Source organism: Plectropomus leopardus, chromosome 17 (assembly GCF_008729295.1).
Source record: "Plectropomus leopardus isolate mb chromosome 17, YSFRI_Pleo_2.0, whole genome shotgun sequence".
Lineage (NCBI taxonomy): Eukaryota > Metazoa > Chordata > Actinopteri > Perciformes > Serranidae > Plectropomus > Plectropomus leopardus.
Window position 1 is genome coordinate 7586349 of NC_056479.1, and position 21758 is coordinate 7608106.

General features: G+C 38.2%; 3 protein-coding genes across 3 annotated transcripts; 1 reads left to right on the forward strand and 2 right to left on the reverse strand.

The window, feature by feature from the left end:
* rcvrna (recoverin a) lies at positions 1–1364 on the reverse strand. Its single transcript, XM_042505653.1, has 3 exons — positions 984–1364; positions 232–343; positions 1–119 (listed from the first exon to the last, which is right to left on the reverse strand). Exons 1-3 carry the CDS (start codon positions 1362–1364, stop codon positions 1–3), a joined length of 612 nt encoding a protein of 203 aa, XP_042361587.1.
* Positions 1365–8912: 7548 nt separating this feature from the next.
* On the forward strand, positions 8913–16931 carry LOC121957269 (germ cell-specific gene 1-like protein). The gene is made up of 5 exons (XM_042505826.1): positions 8913–9216; positions 10939–10986; positions 12912–13064; positions 16245–16356; positions 16637–16931. Exons 1-5 carry the CDS (start codon positions 8913–8915, stop codon positions 16929–16931), a joined length of 912 nt encoding a protein of 303 aa, XP_042361760.1.
* Positions 16932–19996: 3065 nt separating this feature from the next.
* Positions 19997–21624, reverse strand: LOC121957240 (protein NATD1-like). The gene is made up of 3 exons (XM_042505782.1): positions 21471–21624; positions 20613–20731; positions 19997–20534 (listed from the first exon to the last, which is right to left on the reverse strand). Exons 1-3 carry the CDS (start codon positions 21622–21624, stop codon positions 20418–20420), a joined length of 390 nt encoding a protein of 129 aa, XP_042361716.1. The 3' UTR covers positions 19997–20417.
* Between the last annotated feature and the right edge of the window lie 134 nt (positions 21625–21758).

Below are 21758 nucleotides of genomic sequence, written 5' to 3' on the forward strand. Positions count from 1 at the left end.
TTAATGCTTCTTCTCTTTCAGCTTGTCTTTGATTTTCTGAGGTTCGTCGTATTGTATTAATCGCAGGATGTCCTTGTTGTCCATCACACCCTGAATGAATTCTCCCTCTGAGATTTTATCTGTGAAAAGATGAAAATCAGCAAAAGTAGAACAGCATTAAGCCATGTGGGTGCTTGTGAGAGTAAAAGCTTTAAAGCAGATGTTAAAGCTGGTTAATGAGTTGCGAGTTACCGTTGTCTTTCTTCCCGAAGAATTCCCAGATTTTTTCCGCCCTCTTCTCTGGCGTGTTTTCATCCTCGGGGAGGTTCTTCTGGTCATCAGCAGGAATCATGTTGAATATCGACTGCAGGAGAGTAATTTTGAACATGTGCATTCTTGATTTCATCTTAAAATATGCACAAAATAATATCCTAAAGAATCGATTACTTTAAAATTTTTATACTAGTGCTAAAAAATCTGAAAATTAATCATTTATCTAACATTTGCCTGTTCCAGATTCTTAAATATGATGCTTAGCTGCTTGTCTTTGTTTTGCATAAAGTAAAATTGAATATATTGGGGATTTGAGTTTTGTTTTCTGACTGAAAAAGCACTTCAAATGTGAGATATTATGATGGAAATTTATGCCATTACATGGTATTTCAAGAAAATGATTGTGTAGTAGAGCCTGGTTTTCATTCTGTCTCTAAGAGATTAAAATATTGTATATTTTACAGGATATTTTATGGGAATAAAGGTGTAAAGAATTATATAAACTGATAAATTACCCTGCAAGCATAAAATAAATACACCAAATTAGCAAATTATCACAGTCTTGTTTTCGGTGTTTATTCATGGGCTTTTGGAAAGAAGTCAAATGAAAGTCAAAAGTTATTAATTACTGCAAAGTTCAAGAAAATATAGAATCTGTGATATACTTCAGGTTGTGAGGAGTAACTATAGATTATTTTCACAGTCGTATTTAAAGAAGAAGGTACAAGTACCCGAACAATCTCTAGGATTTCACTTTTGTTGATGTTTCCATTCCCGTCCACGTCGTACAAAGCGAAGGCCCACTCCAGCTTCTGCAGAGTCTTTCCTCCGGATGTGAGGTGCAGAGCGACAATGTACTCCTTAAAGTCCAAAGTGCCATCCGCGTTGGTGTCGAAACTCCTGAATACGTGCCGTGCGTACTCTGTGGGGTCTGCGTTTGGGAAGAAGCTGGCGTAGATGCCTTCAAACTGCTGCTTGCTGATCTTCCCGCCAGGACACTCCTTCAGGAAGGACTGGTACCAGGTGCAGAGTTCGGCCTCTGAGTATTTGGTGTTGGACTTCAGTTCCTCCAGGAGCTCCTTTGACAATGCGCTGCTTTTAGTATTTCCCATCCTGCAAACTGATTCTCAAAAAGGTGAAACGTCTTCTTCTCCTTCTGTCTTCTTGCTTTTCGTGTGTTTGGGGTTAAAACCTCTGCGGCACTTGTTCGTGTCAGTCTGCCTCGTATTCACGCTGGTGGCCCTAAAGGTGCTGAACAAGATTATAGTCATCACTACCTAAATCCAGACAGCTGTCTTGAAGATTAAGGGGATAACCACGTCACACCACTATGACACCTTTTTGAAGACAGTTAAATACTGTAGGTATAAGCAGAGGATTAAACACAACAGGTGGCTAACACTTTAAAGGTCAACATCTGGGAGGCCTTTTATCCCTTTTGCAGCATTATTGCATAAACTGCAAACCCATCTGCCATCACTCGACTCAATACATTTATGTAATATTAGGTTACATTGGACAACACATAATTTGAAGCTGTCAAACTTTTGTATTTTACTACACATCACATAGATTTGCCTTCAATTTAGCCACTTCATCCTGCAACTTATCTACCAACTGCCACTTTTTAAGGATGTTTTTCTTTAAATTTAAAGGTGTATTATGCAGGATTTTTGGTTACTTTTTAGCCTCATTCTAACGCCCACTAACATCTGTTTCTTTAATGCAAAAGAAATGCATACAATTGGCATTCACATCCAGGTCAAATGACTCTGCAGTAGTCATAGCCATGTACATGGCTTTGCTTTACTGGCAATAGGAAAGCTGTCTATTTCCTATTTTGTGTGTTAACCCATGTTTGAAAAACCTGCATGCACATACACATTTTTGGTGGGAAAGGCGTATTCACTATATTTTCATCTTTCTACGCTGTGCTTCCAGAAACTGTGAATTGACCTTATAAGTACGATTTCAGTCCACATCATAAGTATGAAAATAACTGAATTAAAAGGATTTCCAAAAGAGAAAATGCAAAACAAGCTAATGCCACACAACACTTTTATTTTTATTGCAAGTAAAAAGGTTTTGGGCAAGTCGACAACTTTCTGAATTTAAAGGAGTTCCCCCAGGTATCTATCCTGTGTCCTGCTCATGTCGATAACCAAATCTTATATTGTAAAACTTGAACTACTTTTGAACAACTACAGCTTGAGTTTAATAATCTCCAACAAACACTCTGTTGTTGTTTTTTTTAAATGCAAGTAAAATTTAATTCATTTTGTTTCCTGAAAGGAGACAGACATATGATTGCTTACTTGGGCAACTGGGCAACAATGATGATAAACTTTTTTACTAGATGTGCATTTTCATTTATTATTGGTCACCTCAACTTCTTTTATCACTGCACAACACGGGTCTTGATCCAGCAGACTGACAGTGAAGTTGTATTGATACAAGGCACAGACATCACCAGCACCAACAGTGCAGTGAGGGATTCAGTCCAGGCTGGCCGGACGCTGGGGGTCGTGGTGAAGCATCTTTGTGGTGTGGGCTGCTCCTCCACAATGAATGGGATGAGATTATCTGTCTCCAGTGTAATAGTCTCAAGCCAGATTACAGGACCATCTGCTGCAGTGGTGCCAAAACCACACCACAGCGAGTGAAGGCAATTAATAAATTGGGATGAGTGGGATGTGCTGTGTAATGGTTATGTCAGTATAAGCCAAGATAAAAACTATAAGACAGAGGTGTTACTAGTCCTAATAATCGTAAAATCCTCCACTGGTGGTGCACAACATGATGCTTTAAAATGTCTGATTTATGCACATTTTAGATAACAGCATTCCGGTGTACTAAGAGATTTGCATGAGACAGATTTTGAGGATCAAGTGGGGCCAGCTGGTTTTCCTCTACCAGCGAATGGATATTGTTGTCTTATTTTTTTATGTTGGGAGAATCTATCTGAAACTCTGCATGTCTACTTTTGCAAAATCAGATTAGGAAACCCTAATCATTGTTTAGTCTTCTAAATATCATCACATACCTTTATGTAACCACATAACATTTAGGTTTTGTAATGAAATGCACAGAATGTCGAGCATCCCTGCCCCCGGGGAAACGGCAGAATCTCACATCTGTTAGTTAAATTCCGATAAAATAGCTTTAACTCAGAATGAGTTCCCCCTGGCAGGTATTTGTTATGTAAAAAAAGGGATGAGTCAAGGAAATATTCACTGCACAAGAGGCTTACCACTAAATCGAGTGTAACACTAGACTTACTTTTCCTGTGTAGTGTTTACATTTTTATTACATGGGAGCTAATGTTCAGAATAATCTCTTTGTGTTCAGGGAAATTACTCAGCAAGATGCTGGCCACGACTCAAAGTAAGCGCTCTCAATTTGAAAGGCAAATTTACCTGAGTCGACATGAATAATAAATCAACATTCACTGATGCAAAAGCTTTACTTGGAAAGAGTAAAAGACTCTATAACGTCTCGAGTATGTTTGCACACATCAGGCCCTCAGACACATTGGTTCATTGCTTAAAGATGACATCCTGTGTCTGGGCCTGCAGACAGCCCATACAAAAACCTGATATATGGCCATATGTGTAAATACATTTTAAATGCTGGGACCTATAACTTTACATATATGGACATAATTGAGATTCAGATATTTGTTTCATACATATATTCAAAGTTATATGTGCAAACAAGCAGTAAAAACTATTTAAAGTCTCTCATATATAGTAGACTATATGTGCATCTACTAAATTCACATATTTTTATTCTCTGGTTGATGAAATCCATTTTATCATATCAAATTTTATTTTTTGTCTTTATCTAAGAAATTAATGTTCGTTTTTTACTATATTGCAGACAGCCCTATATATATATATATATATATATATATACACACACACACACCCCCACCCACATATATATGTATATATAATGATATATAAATCATCTGTATAACTCGTAACAGTTTTCCCAAGGAATGTTTTTGGGATATTAGGGGCTTAACATGATAAATTAGTTGGAAATTGTGCCTTTGCATACACACTTTCTGGTGTCAGCATTGTTCTGACTGCATGAATAGTCTCTAAATTTTCAGTAAAAACTAACAATCTGCAGAGAAACATTTTTCAGGAGCAGAACTCATATTTTTAAAAGATTGTTTCAAATAAAAACATGTTTTTCAACATGTAGCTACCTGAATTTTGAATTGTATGTCAGTTCTAAAAACAAAACACAAGTTATTTTCAGACAGTCATATATTTCAGATTTGAGGATTAAAGCTTGGAGTTTCATCTTCAACCTTGGAAATCCTAAACTGAGAAGATATAACTAAAAAAAATGTCATCCTGGCCGAGCTCAGACGCCTCTGCTGCATCAGGTAAGATGGACTCAACACACATCAAATTTTACACTCAGCTAAATGTCTGTGCTTTGAAAATTCACCAGGGGGACCAATTTGTTCCCACCAATTAAGTCTTAAACTGGTCCTTTGATGTAAGACATGACAGTCCAGCTCTGAGTCAAATTCTAGGCACACAGTCTGTACAAAAAAAGACCATTCTGGGAAAATATAGACTGAATCACAATGTTTGTTTACCATAGAAAACCATTTTCACTAACAGAAAATGGAACAGTGCTGAGCAAACACTGCCTCAACTGATTAGTTTTTAGTGACCAAAAAAAAAGAGCCACCAAAAAATTCTCATTAGCAGTTGAGGTGTGCACTATATGAAGAATATTTTTATCACTTTATCTTGCCATTAGACACTTTTTTCTGATGGGAATTTGAAGCTGTTACCTCAAAGCCATCAGACTCCATTGACAAGAAAAGTAATTTTACTTTGCAGAACACAGAGGCTGCTTGTCTATCACTACCTGGATCGGTTAGTGAGTCATGTAAAGTGGAGAAAATAATCCAAATATAGTGTACACCTAAATTAAATTTTTTTTTTTTTTTTTTTTTTTTTTTTAGGGGTGGCTAAATTATGTTTACTACAGACAAAATCCACAGCAGTACAGTCCTCAGTTTCCGTGGCAGTAGATTTGGTTTATCAAAGATGCTAGCAAAGCAACAGAGTGCATAAAATAATATAATGTGGACTGAGATCACTGACTCCATGTTCACTCCCACAGTCTCACTGACAGCTCTTGAGGTTCAGGCAGGTTTAACTCTGTTCGGCAGCTCCTCTGGATACTCTTTTCTGGAGTTTATTGGTGAAGGCTGCTTTGGCAAAGTGGCCAAGTGCCGAAATCTGGCAACAAACGAGACAGTGGCTGTTAAGATCTTGAAGAAAGACAATGAATTTATCCAGGACACTGAGAAGGAGGTAGATTTTTTAGATTTCTTTTTATTCTTATGACATATAGTATTCTCTTGTTTAGATCTTGTCTGCTCCATCACAGTATGTAGCCTACTAAGAACTCCTTTTCTCTCCAGGTGTCCATGTTAGAGATCATCAGTGTCCTGAATCCAGATCACACGAATGTGGTGAAGTTCTTTGAGTGCTTTGAACATATGGGACACACCTGTCTAGCATTCGAGATACTGGATGGGTGTCTCTATGACCTGCTCCAAGAACGAGACTGGAAACCACTGTCTCCAAACGAAATCCGGCCAATCGCAAAGCAGGTATGTATTATTGTAACATGAAACCAATTATCTTTTGTTCCCTATATGTATTAGTCATCACTGAAGAAAACCCTACTCTAACCGTTATCCCTAAGCAGCAGCACATGGAAGAATACATCCCAAACTTGTCTTTCTCCCTGCAGCTGTTGGTGGCCTTGGACGCCCTGAAGGGTCTCGATATCCTGCATACCGATATCAAACCAGACAATATTATGTGTGTCAACAAGCAGGACCATCCCTTCACAGTGAAATTAATAGACTTCGGTAAAGCCATTTCAGCCTCCAAAATCAAGCCTGGGATGGAGCTTCAGCCAACTGGGTACCGGTAGGTTTGACCTTCCTTCTCTTTAAAAATCCATGTTGTTCTCTTGGTCTTCAATGCTTACCAATAGAGTTCTCATCTTTTGCTCTTGTCTTCTCTCCTCAGAGCTCCAGAAATTGCCCTTGGCCTCCCCTTCACCGGGGCTATAGATGTGTGGGGAGTCGGCTGCATCCTAGCCTACCTCTATCTTGCTGAAAATCTCTTCCCTGTCAACTGTGACTATCAGATGGTAAGTCAGCTACCTCTGACAAATGCCCAGAATCAAGTGGAGATTTTATGCACAACGTGAGCTGATTTGATTCTGTACATTTTGTCTGCAGATGAAGTGCATGGTTGAGGTTCTCGGTCAGCCAAAGGACCATCTGCTCTGTGCTGGCTTATATACGTGGTATTTTTTCAGTAAGGAAGGGGCTGCTGAAAATTCAACATGGAGGCTTATGGTAAGTAACCGTGTTCTTCTTTGTTTTTGTTGGTTAAATCATTTTATTTGATCTCTTTTAACATGATTCTGATAAATATGTTGTTCCTTTAGACACCTGAGGAATATACAGCTGCCAACATTGTGAAACCAGAAGAGCAGAAAAGCTTCATTGACCTTCCTAGCTCTCTGGATGCCCTTGTTAATGTAAGTACTCATGTACTGTTTGAATAAAGATGGAATTAGTACCAGTAATGAGCCTGTGTCAGAGAGATACTGACCTGGATCTGTTTCCAAATCCAGATCTATCCAAAAGGGGATGCTGTTGAATTGGAGGACCGGAGGGCTTTTGTCAACCTCATCAAACGGCTTCTGCATCTTGACGGGAATCTGAGAATCTCTCCCCATCAAGCTCTGCAGCACTCATACATCGAGTCACACCTGACTGCGCATCCTGACATCAGTGCTCAGTAAGTGACTGTGTGTTTGTTAACACTGGTAGTGGATGAACATGCGATACTGATTATCATTCCTCATCCAGTCAGATCACCTCCCAAACTATGAAGGGCGTCTGCCCAGTGGAGGCCTCTGCAAATGAGGTGAACACCTCTGGAGACTGCAAGTCTGACCAAGAGTTGGCCGCTGGTTGTTGAGGTCAAACCTCTGGTCCTAGTGACGATGCTCCAGCCACCAGATCATTTGATGGAACCAATGCCACTGTCCACTAAGACAATGGTCCTCCCACATTGTCATCTGATGGAGATCCAGTCACTTAATCTGAAGAAGATCCAGCTGCCTGGTCTTTCAGTGGAGGACTGCTTCCAGTTTGGTGGAAATATTTCAACAACCATATGACACATTGCCAAGAAATTTGCTCAAACATTCATGAAGAATGGCATTTGTGGTTTTGAGTGAAATTTTCTCAAGAGGTACTGGATTAACCGCTATTAAATTATGTAGGCTATAGACATTTATTTTCACCACATAATGACTTGTTATAACTTTAGTGATCTTCAGATTTTTCATCTCACCCCATATCATGGGCAACATTTAAATTGGTTATATATGATTGTTTATGGCCATATACTTGCAAAGCTTTATTATGAGCCTTTGCTTTACTTTGTGTTTAGTGCTTATTAGTAAATATCAGCATGCTAACATGCTAAACTGATGGTAAACACTACACCTGCTTAACTTTAGCATTGTCACTTTGAGCATGTTACCATGCCTATGTTAACAAGAAACTCTTAGTCCTGTTTCTTGTTAATCACGTCCAATTTATCTTTCCAATAATCATGTTGGGAACCACCATCTTTATGCTACTATTGTCATCAGATCATTTATCTGCTCATCCATTTGCTGCCATTTTAATCTCAGACAACAGTATCTGATATTGGCAAAATTTTAAGTTGTGCATCTCACCTCTACAGTTCAGCTTTTAAAATGATATCAATGTGTGTGCAGTAAATTACAGCTGAAACCATAGGTGACATTCATTACTGAAAATCTGAGCTGCAGAATTGTATGACAAGTTTATTGGAGTGATGGAAAATCATCTGGAGTAAAGGCAGCAGATGTTTTCTCCTAACATCTGTCATCTCCTTCACATACTTCATTAAGTTATTTGTCTTTATTTGCATGGCGTATCCCATATCAGCAGGCTATTAGACATGAAAAGATGTGCCTGCATGCACACACATTGAACACATGGATTTTCATATGAGACTGTACACATTATGTCCCAGGTCATCAACTATAAAACAGGCACTTGATCTTACATCTGTGGCTGCAATTACTTTGAGATGCACTTTGACATGAAATGCAGAAAAATCAGAGAAATGTAAACATGTCCTGGATTATAATCTAAGCTCATAGTAATCTTTTTTTATATTAATATACTCAAAGGAAGTCTGGCATATAATTTGCCATTTGTAATGGATAATATTGCAGGAGAAGATTTGTAGAAGGGGAGGAGCGATGATGGGGTTGGACAAGCAGCAGAGGCTTGAAGAGTTCAAATGAAGCAGAGAAAAGCAAAGGCTGCCATGGGTTTCTGTCGTTTCTGTGGAAGTGGAGAGCATGAATCCTTCAATCAAGGTGGTGCTGCATCATTAGAGCCAGCGGAGGGATGTACAGAATTCTCACCCAAGGAGCCCCAACGAGATTATGAAGATTTGATATATCTGCTGGGAGGCGAAACACCGTGGCTACATATCGAAAGCCAGGATTAGTTGCCTTTTCATTTCATCTCCTCTGGCCTGGCCTCGACCATGAGGCTAGAGCGCGGGCGGCGGGCTTCTCTGGCGATCACCCTCAACTTTGTGGCGTTTGCTTTTGCTTTATCAGCGGTGACCACCAGCTACTGGTGTGAGGGGACCAGAAAGGTCGCCAAACCCTTCTGCACGGGTCCGCCGGTGAAGGTGAAGCAGTCGTTCTGCATCCGCTTCAACAACTCCAACATCAACGACAGCCGCTTGGTCCAGTACATCTTTGAGACCGGGGAGGAGAAGTTCCTTTTGAGGAAGTTCCACACAGGAATATTTTTCTCCTGTGAGCAGGCTGCTGACATGAATGGTAAGCCTTCAGCCTCAGCTAGGTGTTCAAAAACAGGAAGTGATGGTGAAGGAAGCAAAAGTCTGAATCTGTTGTCAGTCTACAGGTTCTAAATCTGAGCTAAGTCATTGGAAAGGTCATCTATTCATTAGTGAATACACTAGACATTGTTTTAATTAAAGTATTATGTCTTTATGTAATGTAGTAAATTAAGTGTTTGATACTCAAAATTTTCTGACAGAGTACCCCTAAACCCCCAGTTTCAAATGTGTCTCCCCTAATGCTGGAACAAAACCTGCCTCCTTAAAATGTATCCTGTAGAAACAAAAAGAGGCCCTCACATAGTACCTTCTTTATATCTGGACCAATACCATAAAATCCTGTCAGCATGTATGTTAAACCTGCACTTTGGATTTTTTGGGACAGTGGAAGAAGTAGTCAGATCTTTTATTCCTGAGTTCAACATTTGACTGGAGCTGAAGTTAAAAAAATATTGACACCAGATGAATTTAAGTATTAAAAGAGTGCAGAATGGCCCATGTCTGAATAAAATATAGGCTATGACTGGATTGTAATTAGTGATACATTAATGTCTCCATCATTTTATTGTTGCAGCGGGTAAAGAAGGAGCTAATTTTAACGACTTTGCTGAGTAGCTCAATAATACATCAGTATTTATATGTTTTACTTTGCACTAATCTGAATCTGCAAAGGTAAAGCTGTCAATTAGCTAGGTAAAAGAGTACAATATTTCATTCTAAAATGTAGTAGAGTTGAATTGTAATGACTGGAATATAATGAATGATAAAACACTAAAAACCTCTAAAAAATCTTGTGTCTTTTTAGATAACACATGGGAGTGTATAGTATGACTCTGTGTATTGCAGGAAGTGTAGATATTATCTAAATGCAGAAAAGGCAAATGCATAATTCATACTTATCACATTGTGTGTATTCTTAGTAGTCAAAACCGGATTAAAAGCATTTCTCTTACTGTTGCATGCAAGCTATCCCATTTGCTTTTATAAGCTCTGATAGTAAGACTACATCAGAATAAGTTTGAAAAAGGATTTGCATGCAACTTAGAGAGGAACTGTTCAATCTAATGACATATAACCTGTATACTGTATGCAAATCAGCTTCTCAGAAACACAAACTGAAAAAGGGCCAACTTCAAAACATCATTTTATGGTTTAATTAGGATACATTTCCAGCTGGTGCAGATTACAGCGTCTAAAAAATATTGGAATAAAGTAGCATAAATTCAGTTTCAAACTGATTCTTTTGTTGTTGTTGACGTTAGTACAACAGAGTATTAAGGTAACTGTTAAAATCAAGTGAGATTTCAAGAATTAAGTTAAAATATTTTCAGAAAAAATGCATAACAAAATGTTTGTCTTAAAGCAACCTCATTCATTCTGACTTTTTTTCTCAAAACATTAAAATAAAATAAAATATTACTATTTTTCTTGCCTTAAGACCAGCATAATGTTTTTTTTCTTTTTAAAACAAAAAAGTATAGTAGTAATAGTTGACAATAAATTAATTCTGAATATGTATTTACCTTGCTCTAAATGAAACAGAACTTTTAAGCAAACTCCTATTTTCTCTCTGACAGGAACAAAATTACATTGTCTTTTCAGGGGAACTTCATAGAAAATTGTTGGGAAATTATAGACCTGTTAAATAGTGTCATTTCTTTGTACAGCTTTATTTACTGTTTGTTTTTTTTTCTAATCACAGGTTTCGACTGTCGAGACTTCTCAGAGATTGCACCAGAACATGAAAGAGGTAAAGTTATGAAGGTTTGACATTTGAAACTATGAGCAAATGTTCGTTTTGATAGATAGAGATAGAGAGAGAAAACTGTCTGATGCATTATAGCTCTAACATGGCCTCCTAAATTTTATTATTTATTATTACTTATTTACTTTGACTATAATTGAAGTCAAGGAAACAAGCAATAATTCGTGTCAACCACCAACCGGTTTGTTATTAACACTGGAATATATTAGTTTTGGTTATTTTGACACAATATAAAATTTAAGGCACCCCTTTTCTTGGAAGTAAAACATGAGAATTCATTCATTTTTCCCACTGATGATGCTTTGCAATTTACAGTTTGAGAACTTCTACATTTTGGATCAGCATGACCTTCCCTGGTTGAATCATCAGAACAAAAGATGATGAAACAACTACTACAATTCTCATGGTGCATTTTGGCTAAAAGCATCCAGTCACTGAGCACTGAATTCTATTGCATGCAGCATTAATGAAGCCAGGGAACTTGACGAATCTGTTAGCTCATGGCGCATTTGCTCAGGCAGATATTTCAACAAATTTCCAGCTGTCCTGGCCCAGGCTTGACCAGTCGTGAGAATTTACCTAATATGGGATTGGTTCGATAAAATATTTTTTAGGGCAGTGTCACCAGTCTGCGCTAGACTCACAAAACTCTGCTCAAACTGTCAAACTAGACATCGCTTATCAAACATGAATCAAGATTCTTTTACTGCATTGGCTCCAATTTTTTAGAAACACATTTTATCATACATCAGCATGATGAGAACTACCTTAAATGACAGAAATCACAGCCTGTTCTCACTCCCAACACGACAAATTTCAGTCAGTGTTCTCAGTGTTAGACACAGACGCACAGAGGCAGCCTTGAGAGGCAGCAATCCAAGTTGTCAAATATTGCACTTTGTCAGTTGACACTACGGGACGGGTCAAAGAAACTCTGGACTTTCACCCACAAGACTGCTGTTCATTTCCTGTGTGAAACCAAAAGTCAAGTTATTTTTATAACAACGCATTGTGCTACTGTGTGCAGTACTGTATGCTACATACATATGTCATGTGGCGCTACGTTATGTAAGCTATAACCATACTTATTTTAAACCAAACATTAATGTTGTGCTCTTGTTGCCAAAGGAAAGAAACCTAAAAATAAAGTGTTTGACCTATGCGGTAAAGTTTAATGAGCAGAAACTGTACATTTCGTTTGAAAATAGAAGTGCATTTTAAAAAAATACACAAAGCATGCAACAAACATAAATTGAGATGCTGTCCCTGAATATCGAAAAAAAACAGAGGCAGGAGGGTACCTAGCGCATATAGGTCCACTGACAAAGTGACATTAGACTGACAAAGCGATATTAGACAAGTTGGGATAAGAACAGGTTTAAAATCATCTTTGGGAAAAAGTTATTGGTGTGCACTTGATTTTTAGGTAAGCATATGTGTTATCTGCTAACATGGAGCATTGGGGTTAATGACCTATACTGCAGCCAGCCACCAGGCGGCAATCGAGATGCTTTGGCTTCACTTTTGGGGAACTGTCATGTTGTCCATATTTATTATACCATCTATGATCGCATCAATGTTTATTTATCATTTAAAGAAAAAGTCAATCAATTGTATACATTTTACTAAACAGAAAGCTACACTTGTACTGTGAGCTCTCGCTTTCTTTTGCCTTGCATGTTATAAAACAACTAGCATCAGTAGCATCAGCCCAGCAGCTGCTGTCCTGATTTTATAAATCCAGTCAGTCCCAGACGATCAGAATCAGACCTCCAGACCTAAAAGGAGCAGACCTGTTGTACACACATATATCCAAACAAGTGGGATTATTCATCAGCGGTAGGGTATTATGAGGACAACACAACTCAATTCTGCCCCCCCCCACCCCCTTCTGTTCTCTGTTTTCCCAGGGGTCCTGTGGTTGTGTATCGTAGCTGAAACCCTGTACCTCACCCTGCTCTTCACAGGCGGGGCTCTGATGATTCTGGAGCAGTGTCCCTGTTTCAGTATCATGAACAAACTGAAGCTCAGTGCCTTTGCTGCCTTGTGCACAGCCCTGTCAGGTAACTCTTTTCTTTTCTATCGCTGTCATCAAACATTTGACAGCAGGTGTGACGTTGGACTGGGTGTTTAAAGTTGCTACTCACAGAAATCCCACATCGCTGAGAGGCAAAAATGTCCCTGACTGAGATTAAACTCAGTGAGTATTAGTTAGCTTGTTTGCCTGCTGAACATTCAAATGTAAACTAGTAGAAATACTTTTCTGGTATCTAATGGTCCAGTTCAGGCCAACAAAATGAAACCCCAATTTTTAAACTACTCAATTTTTCACATTCTGAAATCAACTCACTACATACAGTAGGCCTAATAGTTTGAAATGTTGGTGGCGGGGTCCGCCATTCTCATGCTATAATCAAATTGCTTTCGCACACATGAGGGAAACAATGTCGTGTTATTTTATCTCCTTGCTTACAGCCTCACTGTGTGCTGTTGTTGTTGCTAGCACAAACCCGGGCAAAACACAGGCCTGTTTTTATCATGAAGTAGTCACAGGAAATGCAAAGTATCTGTCATAGAAAAAAAAGAATATGAGAAATTTTGCTTTTAAATGGAATATAATTGAAAATGACTCATTTTAAGTGATATAACAAGAATGCAATTCCATCGAAAGCCATTGCAAAATATTTAGTTTATCCATTTTCAATCATTTGAAAAATTCTTGGTAATTTAATTGATCACATTACAATTTCTATTTAAATGCATTAACTAACAGATAATAATTATTCACTAAGACTAAAGATGTTGTAACTTTGGTGGCACGCTCCAGCCTCTATACATTACTGTTTAATGATCTGAAGTAAACAAACTATGACATCCTTCAGCTTCACTCACTGAGGATCAGCTCAGTCACTGAAATTATTTTTGCAGTTCTGCCTCTAAAAGGCTCAGTTTTACACTGACTGATGACCGCTGGGATCACTCAACTAAATCCAGCTGGGCTGAACCAATCAAAGAGGTGAAACCACAGCGGGGTAACCCGTCACATGATGTCAGTTTAAACTAGACACATAAGAACACAGTTTCATAGATGCCTGCCATAAATCTGGATTAAATCATTCGCTTTCCTGTTTTTGGAACAATGTCTGTACTCCAAAAAGCTTTACTTTAATCCTTACACAACTGTAAATAAATGTTATATGAAATGCTGCGTATTCACACAGATGTGAGGGTATGTTACACTAATTTCACAAGCAAAATATATAATAAGATAAGAAAAATAGTCATTGTGGTAAGATGTTATGCTTTATACCTTGCTAAAATTTACTTTATTTGGATTTTTTATGGTTTTTAAGCCAATATAGTGAAGTTGTACATAGAAATAAAGACATTTAAGTGTCCCTGATGACATAATTTATATTATTGAAAAGGTTTCTTCTTTACACCTGAACATGTGACAGATGTAGAAGGACAAATGTCCTTCACACTGTCTCACTTACAGCTGAAACATTCATTAATTTAAAACTTTTTTGGAAGTATTATTACAGCTATTTTACTTTTCATCATCCATTGTCTGTTTACACACTGATGGATGTATCCAAGAGTAGTTACAACTTATGGCATTAATAAGGCCTTAAGTCTACTACACTATTGTGTGTTATAAACCATTTATTAAACTTTTGATGCTGATTATATATGCTAAACAGTGGGGGTTAGTGTCATCCAAATCTGTAATTTAAGTGAAGTTAACTTTGCTGTAAATGAGTAAGAAAAGGAGCAGGGCAGCAGGTCAGGCTGGTTGACAGTCAGTCAGCAGCGGCAAACACACAGAGCAGCTAACTGTACTGCGTCCACTCACTTCCTCGGAGGATTTGCTGGTTTGTGGACTAATCGGATTGGAGCCGGGGCAGCGGTTTTGGGCTGTGCCCAAGACCTGCCCAGAGGAGCTCCCTCCCGCCCCCTCTTCTACTCCCCCCATCCCCTGACTCCCATCCCCCCCGTTGTTATGAGTTAATCCCCAAGAAAAGCAGCTGTGGAGAGTCAGACTGCTGGATGAGAGAGGGCGAGGATCCGGGAGATAACAGAGATGAAGGTTCACCTCCACCACAGTCTGCAGTACAGTTTTACCGTCAGTAGATATTTGCTCATTAGAAATCTATCTTTTTGGTTTCTTTTGGAAGAAAACTATTGTAAGAAGGTGCACATAACTGTCTAAAGTCTACACTGTAAAAACCGGTCAAAAGTCAGTGTGGTGAAATCAGCTAAGGTTTGTCAATTTTAAGTCAAATCTACTTAAAGCTGCAACAAATTATTTTTTATTTAACAATTAATTAAATGACTCTCTGCAATGTAAAATGATAATGTGCTTCATTGGTAATTAATACAGTTTTTCACAAATGATTGATTATTGGGATTTGAATTTATTCAACTATAGTGTGTGCAAATTGTTAACAAAATTAGGCTGAGTAAGTCCACTTGAAATTGCTACCATAAAAACAATGAAGACAAGTTAAGAAAAAGAAAATAAGAGTGGTTGCTACACTTATTTAAGTCAGTTAAGTTGAAACTACAAACTATCATTTAGTTGGTCTTACTAAATACAGTTGAGTTGTGGAGGTACAACTGTTAAGTTGCATTCACATAAGTGATTTAAGTCACTATTATAAAATATCTCAATGTTGACACTGATCAACATGATGAAGTAATGTAAAACAACCTGTATTTTGCTGAATTAATGTTGTTCATTGCCTAATACAGTCATATTGGTAGCACAAGTCATTTATTGCAATATTGGTGATAGTATTAAAATATATCTAACAAAACTCAGTTTGATGGAAATTGTTGACATAACTCTATTAAGTAAATCCAGGAAATTATTATTTTGAGTGTATCTAAGGATTGTAGGATTGTAGGATTGGAGTCATTTAGTTTCTCATTCTTTTGGTTTTACAGCCAGTGACTTAACTGTTTTACTTAAATGCCATTGCTTCTATAAAGCGTGCTTCGTTTTCAGTAAAAAAAAAAAAAAAAAAAAAAAAAAGACAGGCACAGGATATCTGGTGTGCAGCTAATGTGTCAGATATTACCCTTGGGAGATGGTGGAGGCCAAAATCAGAGCTAAAAGAGACCAAATATTCAAGTTACATTCATCAGGTAGACTCAAACATGACTTCAAATAAATGATAGTGTTGCTCTGTAACTGCTTGTCAACAACTTCATAAACACTGATTTTCTCATGTTCTCAGGCCTTTGTGGGATGGTGGCCCACATGATGTTTACCACTATATTCCAGCTGGCTGTCGCTATGGGGCCAGAAGACTGGAGACCCAAGACCTGGGACTACAGCTGGTCTTATGCGTAAGTACTTCTTACTGAAAAATGTTTAAAGTCAAAGTGAAGTTTCTTGCTTGTATGTTATATACACAAAAATAAATTTATATATGTACAGAAAAAAGACCCTAGACAGTGTCTGTAGCCAGATTCAGGTTGGTGTATCTGGCCTGATTCTGGAGCATCATTCATTCAAGTTTTAGCCGGACACAGCCAAACTTATTTCTGCCAGCATGCCGTGTTCGGGCTTTTGCTGGGTCAGGGCATTGTGACTTTAATCTAACACTATTTTCAAACCTCTTCTCAGCTTAGCATGGGGCTCTTTCGGCACCTGCATGGGCTCTGCAGTGACAGCGCTCAACAGGTACACAAAGACCATCATAGAGTTTAAATATAAGCGGCGGAACATTGAGAAGAGCCTGATGATCAAGCAGACAATGATAGAGCGGGACCTCCCTGAGCAGATGTGGGACATGTACCTGACTGCTGACGCCGAGGCACAGTTAGAACTGCCAGTTAATGGCCACAAACCCTCCACAGGAACAACATTTGTGGTTGAAATGGACAATGAACCAGAACCACAAGGAGAGGCATATTGTTAAAAATGGAGTCTGTGCCACTGTGCCCCACTGGAACAGTTTTTGGGGTTGATGTCCTGGACCTACACTGACTCTTGCTCCGGGATTTAAATTTCTAATACAGGAGATATATTTGTCTGTTTTGTTGCCACATATCAAATGTGTGTCTGGAAGGCTAGAGCCCAGTTTTTTTTTTCCAGAGATAATGTAACACGGCCGGCTTTTACACAACATGCTTTTCATCAAATCTTTCCATGTGATATTATTTGTGGGAGGAAGGGAAGACAGCTGCAATTTCAACCTCTTCACACTAATCTTTGGCAAGCTGCAGGATGTGCAGACTGCTGCTGCAGCGCGTGCCATTAATATCTGTTTCAACTGCAAAGATATGTTGCTGAATTGGCCTTTTTTATCCCCAAGTTACATCAAAATGTTACTCATGTGTTGCTCTCTGGGACTTACTCAGCCATACGGACAATGGCTCTCAGTGAGAACATTACTGTGTTATGCCATTGTGGTTGGATAACTGAATCGGATTAATGGGCATCGACACAGAGGCCCAAGGGGTCAAAGGACTGTCAACATTTCCTGTTGGAAAATCAATCAAATGACGACAATGGACACAAAACTGCTATAGAGATCTACAAAATGACCACAAAATGTAAAATTATTGGAAACAGACACAAAACAACCACAAAGACACACAAAATGAGGACAAAGAGATCCAAAACAACAACACAGACACGAAATGACCACAAAGAGATGCAAAACCACACGGAAACAAAATAACCACATAGATGCAAAATTATTAGAAACAGAAGCAATAATACCAACAAAGAAACACAAAATGATGAAAAGGAGTTGCAAAAGAACCAAACAGAAATGCAAAACAACTGCAAAGACACATATATTAAACACAGAAGCACTAAATGACCTTAAAGTCCCTCTCCAGACATGTTTTAAAGTCTGTAAAAATACTAACAATATTTTCTTTAATCCGGTTTTCCCAAATAATGGTTGAAAGAAAAAACTGAAAAGTGACCGTAAGCACGACTACTCTTTCGCCCTCACACAGGTGACAGAGCAGTGCACACCAAGATAGATGACAGATCAGATGGTAAGTGTAGTTGTTGGTATCGTTTGTTTATGTTGTTTGTTAGCTTGTAAGCTAACTGGCAGTGGCTTTGTGACACAGAATTTGGGTTTATGAACACTATAATAAGCTATCTGCTCCAATGGGGTTTTTGGTAGATAGTGGAAGGAAGCTCCGGGGTCCAGTTTACATCCAAAAACTGCACACTTTCATGTTTGCCGTCCAAACTTGCATTATGCTAATGCTAACTCTGTTTTCTTTACTGAAAAGTCTGCTGTACACTGGAGGTTTCTTTGCGGTGTTGTATCAAAACCGCGATATGTGTTTCCCTGTCTGAGACGATTGGTTGTCGTATTAGTGATGTACTAAATCTAGCGTTCCCAGCGTATGCTTGAGTTTTACATTTTAGGGAAGTGTCCCCTTTGCTAGAGGAATATGAAAACATATCTTTAGTGACCAACTTTTCACAGATACAAGTCAGTTTAGTCAACGACAGATGTTTTAGAATGGAAGAAAGAGAGGAAGGGGACTTTAAGGACAGAGTGATTACTAAGACACAAAAAACGTCCACAAAAACACACAGTGACTACAAAGAGACATGAAACAGCTGCATTATTTCTGGTCATATTTCTCTGTGCAGCATTTTTTTGTATGTGTGTGTGTCAGTCTGGACATCTTGATCCTATATGTAAAGGTGGAGGGAAGCCTTTTTTTCATTGTTTTATAATCTGTCCATATATACAATAACGCATCTAAGCAGAGATTATGCTTATGCATCAAAAAACTGTACATCTTCTATGTGTCTGGAGCCGACAACACTGTGAGAATTATAATCATGACTGTTATTTGGGAGCAGATGGGATTTGACATCTGCACTCAGTTCATCATACAGCTCGTATGGAGCTGACAGGATCAGCTGGCGTTTGTTGCTATATTGGTGATTTCTACTTGGCAGGCAAATTTACAGTATATGCACACGCGAGGACCACTGCAAATGTGCATGGGAACTGGTGTTTTAAAGCTTTTTTTAAAAAAAAAATCACATTTTTTATGATACACACTTAGAATTATGTATTAACAAAATGACACTATCTTTATCCATACTTAAATTTGTCATTAATTGTTTTAAAAAATCAACTCTGTATCGAACTTTAATTCAGGAATTTGCTTCTTTCTTTTTTCCTTAAAAAATTCTCCTATGGTCACATTTCTCTTATGATTTGTTTGAGACTGAAGTTCCCATTGCTGTAATGGATGTTGAGCATTTTCAAATTGGAAGTACAAGTCAAACATTGGCAGCATCAGACCAAAATGGGGAGGAAGGGAAGAGTATAATGGAGTAAGACTGACATCTATTGGAACAAAAGTATGATATGATAAGAAACTGGGAAGGATTCTTTGTATTTCTAGCACAACACAGAAATGCATTTCTATATCAAATGATCACTGGGTATACCTGTTACTGTAAAACAAAATACGATTGTGCTCAAAACATACTTCTCAACTGAGGAAATCAACTTCTATTAAAACGTTGTCTGAGTGTCATTTCTATGAAATCTGCTAACTTATCATTATCAACTTATCATTTCTTCTTCCTGAAGGCATCATTCAACAGACCTCTCCCCTGCAGAAGACCTGACACTGTGAGTTATTTATTTCTCCTGCTGTGGTGGCAGAAGTAATCTCATTAGGTGGCGGGGATCCAAGATATACTGCATCTGTCAAACATGTGATTTTGTCTTAGAATCAAGGCTCATGGGGACATCACAGCCAAAGGAAAATGACAGTGTCTTATGAACTCTGTATTATTATTTTTTGCAGTTATTTGCCCTATGATAATATCTTGTGATAGGATGACATAAAGTATCCAGTCAAACAACCCACCCATCCTAATATAAATATACACAGAGAAGAAAGATCACATTTTAATTGTCAACAAATACATCTTAGAAATACATGGTCGTTGGTTTTTTTCAAAGTGTGAAGACAATATTAATATTAAAAAAAATATACGCCTCGATAGATATTTCCATGTCTTGTCCTAATGTTGAATAATTAATAAATACTACTACTACTACAGACACAATGTTTAAAAAGTGCAATCTGATTTTAAAAGGATCAATTTACTCATTTTAGGCTGACTGAAAAAAAATTAAACAAAATCAATATCGTCATTGTTGAACCCCAAATTTCTTTTGGGAGATTTTGAGTAACTTTACTCACATTTACCAGGTATTAAAAAAAAAAAAAATCATACTAACTTTGATAAGCATAATCAAGCGTCTCTATAAAATGACTTTAATATGCACATGGTCTTAAGATGCTGAAGACACATTCTGGCCTCCGTAGCTCTTTACAGTAATGTGCATGAGGTTGTGGTTGATTTGAGGTAGCAATACTAGACAAACGTGCTGTAGTCAAGGGATGACAAGTTCTTTATAATCTTGCTGTGGATGCTCCTTGATATATTTCTTTATATACCAACAGGAGATATGAGCCTTGAGGTTTTCTTCAACCAGGAAGTCCATGGCAGCCTGTAAAGGATACATTAAATAAATAAAAACATCTTGACAAGACACTTTTTCAAAACCCTCTAAAAGGGCCTAACTTACTTTTGATAGCAGTGCAGCAACACCTTGGCCCCTATATGTCTCTGGTACGTAGGTTGATAATAGATCCACCTCCTTCTCTCCTGTGAATCTGTAGTGCAGCACTGCACAGTCATGGCCACCTGTGGACAAATTTACTATTTATTAGATTCCAAGTCATAATTCAGCTCCTTCAGAAATCACAGACAACAAGGGACCCAAAATTAGCAAGTTTAACAATAAGAGCAAGTGTTTAAATGATGCAAGTATTTCCTCAATCAGACTATTTAATTATTTTTTGTGAGGAAGATATTGCCACCCCTTTATTTTAATTTTGATTTTAATGGGGTGAGGCTCTCTGGGTGGAAGATCTGTATAAGGCTCCCAAAAGCCTTTTGCCCGGCCCTAAATTAATCATTTGATAAACATTTTTACTCATGCCAAACTCCCTCCAAAAATACTTTTATTTAAGTGCCCCAAACTTCATTGCCTCCACTGTGCTACTGTAGTCAACTATCCACAAATGTGCTGAAGTGTATAGTTTTTGCTTATAATATGTATGCCGAACTGTTAAACGGCTAGAGATGAAGTGTATGAAGTACAGGTCACCCATTTCGTCTGTGCAAAGTTTGCCCTTGGGCAAAGTTACATAATTTCCTGTATTTTTAAATGAAGTTTAGCGGGGTTTTCGCCTCACAGAAAACATAATCGATAATTTAGCAGAATCCAAGAATACTAATGTAAAGAAACGGCCTTATCTTCTAACAGTAAATTAATCCATCCCACAGATTTGCGTGGTTCAGTAGGCCGCGAGTGGACGCCGGGCTCCCTTACAGGATTTTCCCCGGCACCCAAGCATCAACCCCGGCTCTCTCTGCTTACCAGCCCCGCTGCTCGGAGTGACGGTGAAGCGCCGGTTCTCTCGGTCATGTTCCACTGTCAAACTGCAGCCGGAGTTTAACGCACTGAAGGCGGCCGTTTGAGACTTCAGTCGGAGATTTAACGCAGTGAGTCTGGAAAATATTTTAAAGGCCATATTTACATGAAAAAGACACGTACTAAGCAGCATGTAGTAGTAATTGTACAGACTGACCAGAAGAGGGCGCTACATGCAAGCAAGACAATAATTAACTTCTTTATGACTTTCCTTGACCTCTACAATAATTATAG